This window comes from Odocoileus virginianus, chromosome 17 (genome assembly GCF_023699985.2).
Source record: "Odocoileus virginianus isolate 20LAN1187 ecotype Illinois chromosome 17, Ovbor_1.2, whole genome shotgun sequence".
Taxonomy (NCBI): Eukaryota; Metazoa; Chordata; class Mammalia; order Artiodactyla; family Cervidae; genus Odocoileus; species Odocoileus virginianus.
This window is the reverse complement of record NC_069690.1, coordinates 8,381,946-8,394,032: the sequence shown is the minus strand read 5'-3', so window position 1 is coordinate 8,394,032 and position 12,087 is coordinate 8,381,946. Positions and strand designations below refer to the sequence as shown.

At 57.1% G+C, this 12,087-nt stretch overlaps 1 protein-coding gene across 1 annotated transcript; it reads left to right on the top strand.

Annotated features, from left to right (window-relative positions):
- Window positions 1–1,288: 1,288 nt before the first annotated feature.
- On the top strand, window positions 1,289–12,087 carry MPO (myeloperoxidase). Its single transcript, XM_070478524.1, has 13 exons — window positions 1,289–1,373; window positions 1,521–1,614; window positions 1,909–2,084; window positions 2,273–2,396; window positions 2,491–2,620; window positions 2,692–2,898; window positions 3,728–4,046; window positions 6,123–6,283; window positions 8,293–8,548; window positions 8,988–9,158; window positions 10,107–10,344; window positions 11,090–11,304; window positions 11,863–12,087. Exons 1-12 carry the CDS (start codon window positions 1,298–1,300, stop codon window positions 11,295–11,297), a joined length of 2,160 nt encoding a protein of 719 aa, XP_070334625.1. The 5' UTR covers window positions 1,289–1,297; the 3' UTR covers window positions 11,298–11,304; window positions 11,863–12,087.

The window sequence follows — 12,087 nt, the reverse complement described above, 5'->3', positions numbered from 1 at the left end:
CATTTCATGAATGGAAATACAGGATTTTTTTTTAAAAAGTATTTTTCAAAAGCCTATAAAATTCTAGAACCTGATTCACAGAGCCACTTGTCCAAGTTAACACATAGCAAGCCCTGGAAGAACAAGGCTGGAAGAATGGCCCCCTTTCTCATGGGGCTTCCTGGCAGGTGGGAAGGTACACCGGGAAGATGTCGCTGTCGCTGTCCCTGCTCCTGGGCCAAGAGGTGGTCTGGGGATAGATGTCAAGAGTGAGTGCAGGAGGGTGTCTGGAGGTAGGAGGTGTGGATAGACCGAATAGGCCACGGTGGGCATGTGCCCAGCCTGACGGGGGCACAGGAAGGCGGATGAACAGCGTCATGATTCGTAGGGCACCTTTCCTGCTGGCACTCCTTTTGCCAGCCTTCCTCTGGGTCTGGGCTGCGTCACCCAGCTGACCACTAACCACAGCCAGCTCTGTTCTCTGCTGGTTCCTGAAATCTGGGAGCAGAGGGTGGGGGTGTTGGAGGCAGTCCCTTACCAAGAGCCAAGAGGAAAGGCGATGTGGAGAGGGACAGAGGAAGTTCCCTTGGTCCTCAGCCCGTAGCCCCCACGCTCCTCTTTCTTGTGAAGCTCAATGGTCTCCAGTGAGATTTCCTGTCCCCTTAGCCTGCTCCAAGAATGGGGGGCTGCCCACCACGGTTGGCCACAGGGACCTGGTTACTGTTGAGCGTGGGGGAACAGTGTCCAGAGGCAGATCGGGCCATCATCACCCCAATTTCTGTTTCCCATTATTCCCTGGGCTGTCAGTTCTTAACTTTCATCCCTTGCAAAGGAACCCTGGATACTCAGGTGAACCAGAATTTTGGAGAGGGGGATACGATTTTGCAGCCCAAGGGGACAGCATATGGGGAGCTGAGACTCTCTGGAGGTGTGCGAAGTTCAAAGGTTGGAGACGGTTTTGGTCCCTCCTCCACTGCCTGTTTCTCCCATGCGAGGGGGCTGTTTCTGTGCTCCCTGGCCCCAGTAGGGGAGGAGAGAGACTTTCGCCTCCAGGGGCGGGACCCACCTGCCCTGTCCCTCCTCCAGCCTGGAGGACATAAAAGCCCAGATTCAGCTAAAAGGTGATGCCAAAGCCAGGTGGAGCCCTGGAACTTCAGAGGTGGGATCCTAGACTCTGTCTGTAGGCGGAACCCAGTGCGGGGAGACTGGGTGAGAAGGAGGGGGTGAGGGGCCTGGGAGGAAGCGTCTGTGGGGCGCTCGTCTCCCTAGCGCACTGTGGGCTTTGCACACTTTGTGGGCATGGGGTCTTGTTGCAGAGATGAAGCTGCTCCTGGGCCCGGCGGGACTCCTGGTGGTTCTGATCATGCTCCAGCCCTCGGAGGGTGCCCCTCCAGGTAATGCTTCAGAAAGAAGGGAAAAGGTGGCATGTTGAGGGTAGTTCTGAGTCCCTGGGATTCCTTGCCTCCTTGTAAGCCACCCAGGCTCTGGGGCCCAAAGGGCGCTTTGGGTTCATTCCTGACCTCCTGACCTGGTCTGGGCAGCTGGCCCGGGAGAAGTGGAGACCTCGGTGGTGCTGACCTGCATGGAGGAGGCCAAGCGGATAGTGGACAAAGCCTATAAGGAGCGGCGGGAAAGGTGGGGCTTCTGGGTGAGGCTGTCCCCTGCCTTTCAGAGAAGGAACAGGCAGCAGGGAACGCGTGGCTGGAGGTGGGGCCCTCTGCCGGTCGGTCTTTCTATCTTTGGGTGTGAAAATGTCTTCAAGACCATGCCTCCCACGGCCTTGTCTTTGGACTCCCAGCTCCAAACTGTGTTTACAAAGACAAACCTGCTTCCCGGCTCTGGGTCCTTCGAGCCCACAGCTCTGGGCTGGGGCCCTGCAGAGCGTCTCCCGCTCCGTTCTCTGGGCTCACCCTTCCCTCCCCCAAGCAGCATCAAGCAGCGGCTTCACAGCGGCTCGGCCAGCCCCATGGAACTCCTGTCCTACTTCAAGCAGCCGGTGGCAGCCACCAGGACTGCTGTGAGGGCGGCTGACTACCTGCACGTGGCCGTCGGCCTGTTGGAGAGGAAGCTGAGGGCCCTGTGGCCAGGCCGCTTCAACGTCACAGGTACAGTTCCCGCTACTACGCCAGCGCCTCACTTGATCCCTGTGGTTCTCCCAACCCGTCCTTCCAGGGGGTATTCTAGCATCCCCACACTATGTCCTCAGACCACATCCCCCAAGCAAGGCTCCCCAGCTGTGGGTAGAAAACTGGGGCTCAGCACCCACTTGCCTCCTCCTTTGCCCGGTCCACAGACGTGCTGACCCCAGCCCAGCTGAACCTGCTGTCCAAGACTAGCGGCTGCGCCCACCAGGACCTGGGGGTGACCTGCCCAGAGAAGGACAAGTACCGAACCATCACCGGGCAATGCAACAACAGGTGTGGCCGCTGGGGGCTGGTTCTAGACGGGCGGTGGCTGGAGGCTGGGGACCCTACCAACTGGAGTCAGCGCCCTGTATTTCCACCCCTGCAGGCGCAGCCCCACGCTGGGGGCTTCCAACCGGGCCCTTGTGCGCTGGCTGCCGGCAGAGTATGAGGACGGCTTCTCGCTGCCCTTCGGCTGGACACCCGGGGTCAAGCGCAACGGCTTCCCAGTGCCCCTGGTGAGCCCCGGCCGGGCGGACGGGGAGCAGCCCGGCCGAGACTGTGGTTCCTGATGTCCCGTGTCCCACAGGCTCGGGCCGTGTCCAACGAGATCGTGCGCTTCCCCACGGAGAAGCTGACTCCGGACCAGGAGCGCTCGCTCATGTTCATGCAGTGGGGCCAGCTGCTCGACCATGACCTCGACTTCACCCCTGAACCAGCTGCCCGCGCCTCCTTCCTCACCGGCATCAACTGCGAGATCAGCTGCCTGCAGCAGCCGCCGTGCTTCCCTCTCAAGGTGCTTCCTCCGGGCCCCAGCCTGCAGCCCGCTGGGCCGGGGGAGGGGGACATCTTTCCCCTAAGGGGGCCCCCCTCCCTTCCTGCCCAGCTTTCTTTCCCCGGGTCCCAGCAAGCCTGGCCCTGACCGCCACCGCCAGCATCTCCCACCCTCTCTGGGCTGATGACCTTCCCACTGTCCCTCAAACTTCTGTGTGCAAGCCTTGGGGGGCTCAGTCGTCTTCCCTCCCCACTCGGGGGGTCCGCACCCCCAGCCCATATCACACAGAGCCTGGTAGTGGGGCTGGAGCGGGCCTGAGAGTGGACACGTGCAGAGTAGGTAGCAGGGGAGAGAAGGAAGGAAGGAGGGTCCCAGGGAGAGGAGGACAGAGGCAGACAGGGACTGGAGTGAGAGACAGAGAGACAAAAGGGGAAGGAAAAGAAGAGGAGGCCGCGGGAGACAGCAGACAGAGCGCCAGGGACCCGAGGAGAGAGGGAGAGTCAGAGAGGAGACAGAGGAGGCTGAGGGGGAGGGTCGGAGGACTGGGCAGCGAGCCTCCAGGGGGCCCAGGTCCCCCATGCCGGCCCTCCTGTCACCGCCCCTCCAGCTCAGAGGCGCTCTGCCGGTGGGACCTTAGGCTCATCCCTGGGGGGCCCTGAGAAGCCTTCCTGCCAGCTGAGGGGGCCCGAGGGGCGCTGTTTACTGTCTGGTGGCCCACTCTGGTCCTGGGTTCCAGACTGCTTCCCCGGCGGGAATTCAGGGCCTAAAAAGGTGGGTGGACCAGAGAGAGCCACTCCTGACCTCTGTTCCTGGCCGCGGCGAGTCCGCGGGGCCTCTCTCTGCACCTCAGATCCCACCCAATGACCCCCGCATCAAGAACCAGCAGGACTGCATCCCTTTCTTCCGCTCCTGCCCGGCCTGCACCCAGAGCAACATCACCATCCGCAACCAGATCAACGCGCTCACGTCCTTCGTGGACGCCAGCATGGTCTACGGCAGCGAGGACCCCTTGGCCAGGAGGCTGCGCAACCTGACCAACCAGCTGGGGTTGCTGGCCGTCAACACTCGCTTCCAGGACAACGGCCGGGCCCTGCTGCCCTTCGACAACCGGCGCCATGACCCCTGCCTCCTCACCAACCGCTCGGCAAACATCCCCTGCTTCCTGGCAGGTCAGTCCCCGGCAGGGACCTGGACTGATGCAGGGCGCCCCCTACTGGTGTCACGGCGAGCCTGTTGCAGAGCCCCTTGTAGGGTTAGCATTCAGAGAGGCTCCCCTCACCAACTCACAGGATGTGAATCCAGTTGCCTTGGTAACAAGTTGGATGGAGCCGGAAAGGCAAAACAAAAACAAACCCCCAAAACGACAAGAACAAAAAACCCCAAACCTAAGAAGGAGACTCAGGGATGGCCAAGGCGCCTGGCTCCATCGATCTAGCCCTTTTTCTGTTGCTCCGTTTCCATTTGGGCTCTGCAAGGGGGGAAAGCTGAATCCTCAAGAGACAGGAAACCAAAGGGACAGAGAGCAGGATGGCACCCTCACCCTCTAGAACAACAGTACCCAATATGGCAGACACTAGGTACACGTGGCTATTTTCATTTATATGTGATTTAGCTTAAATTAAACACAAGCTTGCTCCACTGTGCTAGCTACCTTTCAAGTGCTCATTTCGAGTGTTCAGTAGCCCCATAGGTTAGTGGCTTCTATAGAGGACAGCTCAAATGTAGAATGTTTTCATCAGTGCAGAATTTCTGTGGGACAAAGCTGCTCCAGAACATCACCACCTCCCCCCTCCTCGATTCCAGGTGGGATTTTCGATTTAGACAACTGGCAGTCCTGGGGATAAGGTTGGGGCAGTGATGGTGGCCGTGCCCGGAAATTTTACTTGATACAGTGGTTGTAACTATGAACCCAGCAGCGGGTCTGAAGCCCTTCTCTCTGGCCTCTCAGCCTCTCCTCATGATGGCTGCTGCTGGCTGGGCCCTGGAGAGGAGAATCAAGGTCAGCCCCACTGTGGACTTTTCTGGGCTAGAGGGGAAGGAGCAGTAGTCTTCAGCCTCCACATGGTGTTGAGTCACCTGTCCCCAGCCTGGATGGTCTTGACCTCTTGTCAAGTAATGAGAAGGAAAAGTTATTCTCAGGGAATTTCCTTGCCACTGACTTTTAGAGCTGGTGAGGACTGAACCCAGTGTCTTGCAGAAATGGGCCTGGTCCTGATCCTCCAGAGCAGGGTTAGGGGAGGACTAGAGGGATCAGAGGGTCACTCTTGGTTCTTTTGAACAGTCTCAGGTGTGCCCTTCAAACATCCTGTGCCCTGATGCCCTCTGCCAAGCAGGCTGCAGAGTTAGCATGTAGTAAGGTGGGAATGGCCGCTCTGAGAAGGTAGTAGTGGCTTTCTAGTAGAGTCCTGTGTTAAGAAGGATTCTGAGGTTGCATCAAATTTCTTTTTTAATATTAGTTTTTATTTTTGGCTGTGCTGGGTCCTCAGTGCTTCATTGCTGTGCACAGGCTTTCTCTAGTTGTGGGGAGTGGGAACTGCTCCCTAGTCACAGTGTGGGCGTCTCCCTGTGGTGGCTTTTGTTGTGAAGTTCAGGCTCTAGGGCACGCAGACTTCAGCAGTTGTGGCGCACTGGCTTTGTTGCTCCATGGCATGTGGGATCTTCCCAGACCAGGGATCACACCCATGTCCCCTGCATTGGCAGGCAGACTCTTAACCACTGGACCACAAGAGAAGTCTGTGTCTAATTTTATCAGGAGTAAAGGCTGTGATCATTTGTTGTGTCTGACATGGGCAGGAAAACAGGGAGAGCCAATATGCACACTGTTTATTGGCCTTCCTCAATCAAGAAAATGTCAATCAAGCAGTGCTCATGGATCTCCTATTTCGTCCCAAGCAGAGTGTTAAAGCCCACGTGTTTGTGTGCACGTTGGGTGGGAGGGTCAGATGCAGAAAGGCACAGGCCATGGTCCTTGTCCTCCAGGTGCTAGCAGTCTCAGGTATGGGGAGGTGGCAAGTCTTGTGTCAGATCTGATGCTTAGTAAATGAGCATCTCTGGCCAGCGCTGAAGAGCTGTTATGGTGGACCTGGCAATCAAGGGAGGCCTCCTGGATGGGGTGCGGACTGAACATGGGGTGAAAACTTGCGATAAGCAGCGTTTGAGGCCTTGGTCCCGGAAGGAGTTTCAGCGGAGCAAGTCCTTTCTGGGAAGGAGGTCTTAGGAATGACAGTAGCTTTTGCTTCCCTAAGGGGACTCCCGTGCGAGTGAGATGCCTGAGCTCACCTCCATGCACACGCTCTTTGTGCGGGAGCACAACCGGCTGGCCACAAAGCTCAGGAGCCTGAACCCCCACTGGAACGGAGAGAGGCTCTATCAGGAAGCCCGAAAGATCGTGGGAGCCATGGTCCAGGTAGGCAGTGCTGGGCATCTGTGATGCTACGGGTAGGCAGACTTGGGATGCCAAAGTGCCTCTACTGCATCTTAGCTGTGCAAATTAGCCCTCACGAGCTATATGAAAACACCTGGCAGATACTAAGTGCCTGACAAGGGTCACTTGCCTTCATCCCCTTTCCCAGGCTTGCTCTCCTTTCTACTTTCCTGTCTGCCAGGAATGATACTGACAGGTTTAAACAGGTGGGTCTAAAATGCTTGGCGCACAGTGAAAGTGGAAGTTGCTCAGTCGTGTCTGACTCTTTGCGAACCCATGGACTACACAGTCCATGGAATTCTCCAGGCCAGAATACTGGAGTGGGTAGCCTTTTGCTTCTCCAGGGGATCTTCCCAACCCAGGGATCGAACCCAGGTTTCCCGCACTGCAGGCGGATTCTTTAGCAGCTGACCCACCAGGCGTACAGTAGGTATTCAGTAAATTCTCCTTTCCTTCATCACATTGGGCTCCTTTACACACTCCCTCTTCTTTACGGCTCTGTCACAGCTCATGCACTCTCCTTACCCTCGCTTATCCCTGGGGGGTGTTCTCCCAATTTGGGGGGAAATATTTAAGTGCTTTATTTATTTATTGGCTGCGCTACTTAGCTTTTGGGATCTTAGTCCCCCAACCAGGGATTGAACCTGTACCCCCTGCAGTGGAAACGCAGAGTCCAAACCACTGGACTGCCAGGGGATTTCCTTTCTCCCAAGTTTTGATGCTCCAGCATCCTCATCCTCTCCCAGGTCACGAACATGCACTCGAGTGCACACACACACACACACACACACACACACACACACACACTCACTCACACACTCACTCACACACACACTCACGCACACACACACACTCACACACACACACTCACACACACACACACACACACACTCACACACACCGCTTGTTAATACTCCTTAACTTTGGAGTGGAGAGAGTTGCTGGTGCTAGCGTGGCCAGTTTTCCATTGGCCCTAAGAACTTAAATGAGATTTGTTTATCTCTGAGAGGAGATTCCAGAGTCTAGAATGTAGAGTGTGTCTGTTCCCTCTCCTCTCTTTTCACTGTGAGAAATCACCTAGGGTGGCCCTTTTCCATTTCGCCTCCTCTCCATCTACAGACAATAGATTGAACCCTACTGTGAGCCAGGCACTTTGTTGCCTACTGAGTAATTTCAAGAGAAATGAGATCCAACACTTGCCCTCAAGGAGCTGGTATGCTAGTTAAGAGAAATCTGCTGCTGCTGCTAAGTCGCTTCAGTCGTGTCCGACACCTGCGACCCCATGAACTGCAGCCCACAAGGCTCCTCCGTCCATGGGATTCTCCAGGCAAGAGTACTGGAGTGGGTTGCCATTGCCTTCTCCACATAAGAGAAGTGAGACAGGAATAACTCAAGGGCAAGGGAGCTATGAAAGGACTCACAAAACCATTTATTTAATTCCCTAAGGCAGAGTGCAGCATAATTACCCGTAATTTACATTTGAGGATCTGGGGCTCAGAGAGGTTAATAACTGGCCTAAGGTCACACAGCAGGCAAGCACTCAAGCCTGCTTTATGCCACTTGGTCCCACTCTGCGGGACCCAGGTCCAGTACTGTGGGAGGCAAATCCTTGGCCTTAGACGAGGGAGGGGAGAAGGCAATGGCACCCCACTCCAGTACTCTTGCCTGGAAAGTGCTATGGATGGAGGAGCCTGGTAGGCTGCGGTCCATGGGGTCGCTCAGAGTTGGACAGACTGAGCGTCTTCACTTTCACTTTTCACTTTCACACACTGGAGAAGGAAATGGCAACCCACTCCAAAGTTCTTGCCTGGAGAATCCCAGGGACGGGGGTGCTTGGTGGGCTGTCGTCTATGGATCACACAGAGTCGGACATGACTGAAGCGACTTAGCAGCAGCAGCAGCAGACGAGGGAGGATCCCGCCGAGTCAGGAGCAGGTGAAGATCCGCAGGGAGGGTGAGCGGAGAGGCCACTCTGAGTCTCTTTCCCTTAGATCATCACTTACCGGGATTACCTGCCCCTGGTGCTGGGGCGGGAGGCCATGCGGAAGTACCTGCCCCCCTACCGTTGCTACAACGACTCGGTGGACCCGCGCATCTCCAATGTCTTCACCATCGCTTTCCGCTACGGCCACACCCTCATCCAACCCTTCACGTTCCGCCTGAACAGCCGATACCAACCCATGCAGCCCAACCCCCGTGTACCGCTCAGCAGGGTCTTCTTTGCCAGCTGGAGGGTTGTGTTCGAAGGTGAGCAAGACCTCGGCCGGGAGTGAGGGCGTGAACTGGCCGCCGAGGGTGGGGCGCGCGTGGACTTGGTCCCAGGGAGCTAGGGTGGAATAAATCGTTTTTTCCTTCCGCCCTCGGGGCACCTGATTTCCGGCCTGCTTGCACATGGAACAACAGAGAGTGGGGCGCGACGGCTTCCGGGGAGCGGGCTCCTTCCTGCGCATTGTGATCCTCAGGGACCCGGGAGGCCAGGGGCTGGGAGCATCTGAGCCTGACTCATGTGAATGGCTTCATCCCCGAGACCGCAGAGCCTCAGTGAGGATCTGCCCACCGGGGGGCCTTGGCGCCAGGGGCCACGTGTGCTCAGCGCTCTCCGCCACTGCCCCCGGGTCCGGCTCGCTGCAGTCTGAGCTCCGATACCGAGCCGGACCCTTCCCCCAGCGTGCTCCTCTTGCTCCAGGTGGCATCGACCCCATGCTGCGCGGCCTCATGGCCACCCCTGCGAAGCTGAACCGCCAGAACCAAATCGCGGTGGACGAGATCCGGGAGCGGCTGTTTGAGCAGGTCATGAGGATTGGGCTGGACCTGCCCGCGCTCAACATGCAGCGCAGCCGCGACCACGGCCTCCCTGGTGAGGGGGCTGCCCGGGACCCCTGGGCCCACCCACCTTCCCAGTCCATCGCCTGTCCTCTCCAGTGCCCCCAGCTACCGGGGCACCGCCCCCCCCCCCCAACCCTCAGAACCTCGCTCTTAGGGTGCAGCCTGAGGTCAGGCCTCTACCTGTCCCTGGGCCCCTCTGCCCCATTTCCAGCACCTTCCACCTCCTTTGTGTTGCTGGAACCCCCCAACTTAGGGTATCATCATAATAACAACAAGCCCCTACTGCCCTGAAAACCTGTCTCAGTCCTATTCCAATTTTTCTTCATTTTATGTGGATTCTGAGGGGAAGAGATTATTATCATTTCCATTTTACTGGTGTGGAGAAGGAAATGGCAACCCACTCCAGTATTCTCACCTGGAGAATCCCATGGACAGAGGAGCCTGGCGGGCTACAGTTCATGGGGTTGCAAGAGTCGGACATGACTTAGTGACTAAACCACCACCATTTTACTGATGAGGAAACTGAGGCTTGGAGAAATTCTGAACCTGCCCCGATTCTCCAGCGGAGTCAGGGACAGAGCTGGAATGGGAGGCCAGATCAGCCTACCATCCTGCTGATGCCTGTGCTGTGGGACAGCTGGTATGGGGCTGATCCTTCCAGACACACCTCACCCATCACGGGTCTGAGATCTCCACAGACGGCAAGGAGATGCTCCTGTTCTTGGACCCAGCAGGAGTGATGATCATTTAGGATTTACCTTAGAGTGGGAAGGGTAGGGGAAGACAGAGAGGCTCCTGGAGAGACCCAACTGCACTCAGGCTCCCAGGAAGGCCAGAGGATTCCCTGGGGGTTTATAGATGGGTAGCAGCCGCTGTGTGTCCTCCTTTCCCGCATGGACCTCTGTATGTAGCCTCACTGTGTTGGGAGGGTGGCCTTTCTGGGACCCACGCACAACCACCCTCTGCTCCTCCCATACAGGGTACAATGCCTGGAGGCGCTTCTGTGGGCTCCCAGTGCCCAACACGGTGGGTGAGCTGGGCACAGTCCTGAGGAACCTGAACCTGGCGAGGAGGCTGATGGCCCTGTACCACACGCCCAACAACATTGATATCTGGATGGGCGGCGTGGCTGAACCCTTCAACAAAAATGCTCGTGTGGGCCCGCTGCTCGCCTGCCTCATTGGGACCCAGTTCAGGAAGCTCCGCGACGGTGACCGGTGAGGACAGAGACCCCGCAGCTCTGGGCCTGCCCCTGACCCTCAGGGGGACCCTCAGCTTCCTCCTGCTGGAAGGAGTCCGTGATTTTCCAGTGTGTTCTGGGGAGCCTCAAGGTCGTCACTGATGTACCTTGAAGCTGTTGAGGGTGCAAAAAGGAGTTATCTGGACCTGTGGTTGTCAAGGAGCGGGGAGAGAAAATGCCACCCTTAGTCACTGCTTCTCCGGGTCCCGGGTGCAGTCACGGGGCCACCAGTCTCCACTGGAAGGTCCCATCTTTGCTTCACCCGGCCGCTGCTCCTGTTTTCATTCCACCGTGGGCCTGTCCTCTGTCACACCCAGTTCTCACCTGGCCTGAACTGTGCCTTGGGGAAACTTTTTAACAAGCTGTCCCTCTCTGGGTGGACAAAGGAGACACCACTCCCTAGATCCCGTCTGCCCACCTGGCTGTAGCCCTGTCCAGGGCCCAGGGTCTCATGGGGGAGTGGGCCTGTCTGTCGTTAGTGATGCCTGGAGGCTGCTGGGATGGGGTGGGTTTGGGGGGGCACCTGGGCAGCTGTGAGTGGGGCTCTATTTGTTTGAATCCCCCCCTCCCTGCCCCGGGCTGCCCGAGGGCCTGGAGCTCTCCTGTGCCATGGAGCCGCTGTCCGCCGTGGTCCTCTGTCACCCAGCAACAGCTCCAGCCAGTGGGTGTCCTCCCAGCCCAGGAGGGCCTCAGGCACAGTGGCCGTGGGTGTTCCCGTGCAGGTTCTGGTGGCAGAACAAGGGCGTGTTCAGCAAGCGGCAGCAGCAGGCCCTGGCCAGGATCTCCTTGCCCCGCATCATCTGTGACAACACAGGCATCACCGTCGTGTCCAAGAACAACATCTTCATGTCCAACCGATTCCCTCAGGACTTTGTCCAGTGCAGTAGGCTCCAGGCATTGGACTTGGCTCCCTGGAGGGAAAAGAACTAGAGGCAGGGTAAGGGGGGCAGCGGGGAAGTGAAGGCTGGGCATCTCTGGGCTGGCCGGTTGGGGCCACAGAGCTCTCCCTTCTCTAGGTGAGCCCCTCCCTGTTCTGGGTGCCAGCCAAAGACACCAGTAAGAACTAGACATTCGTGTGTGTGTGTGTGTGCACAGTGAATCGAAATTGCATTTTGTGTGTGTTGCATGTGAACGTGGGTAGTTTTGTGTGCTGTGTGTATGTGAGTGTGTATTTGCTGATACTAGGTGTGTGGAAGGCAGCAGAGTGGATTGGTGAGACGCACAGGCTAAGGAGCCAGACTGCTTGGGTACAGATCCCGCAGCCTACCAGCTGTGTGACCTTGAACAAGTTCCTCAACCTTGCTAAGCCTGAATTTCCTTTGTAAATAACTGCTGTCATGGCTCCTTAGAGGGTCTGTTTGCATCCTCTAGTATTGGGTTTGTTGAGCACTTATTACCTGCCAGGCACTATGGCAGGCATGGGAAACACACAGAAAGAGTCAGACACCATTTCTGCCTTCATGGAGCTTATACCTTGACTGTGTCCTGTTAACAGAGGTGAAGCAGCGACCCTGGAGGAGTGACGACCCCGGAGGAGTGGCTGTTAGCAGTTGGGCTGTGCATGGGTTGAGTTATGGGCCCAGGCTCACCAGGTTCATTCACGGCTCCCCTTTTTCTTCCTTACCCTGTTCTCTTGCTTATTCATAGGAGCTGCCTGGAGAGCAGCTTTATACCATTTGTTTATACCTGATGACTATGATAATAAAGCACCGCAGATGAG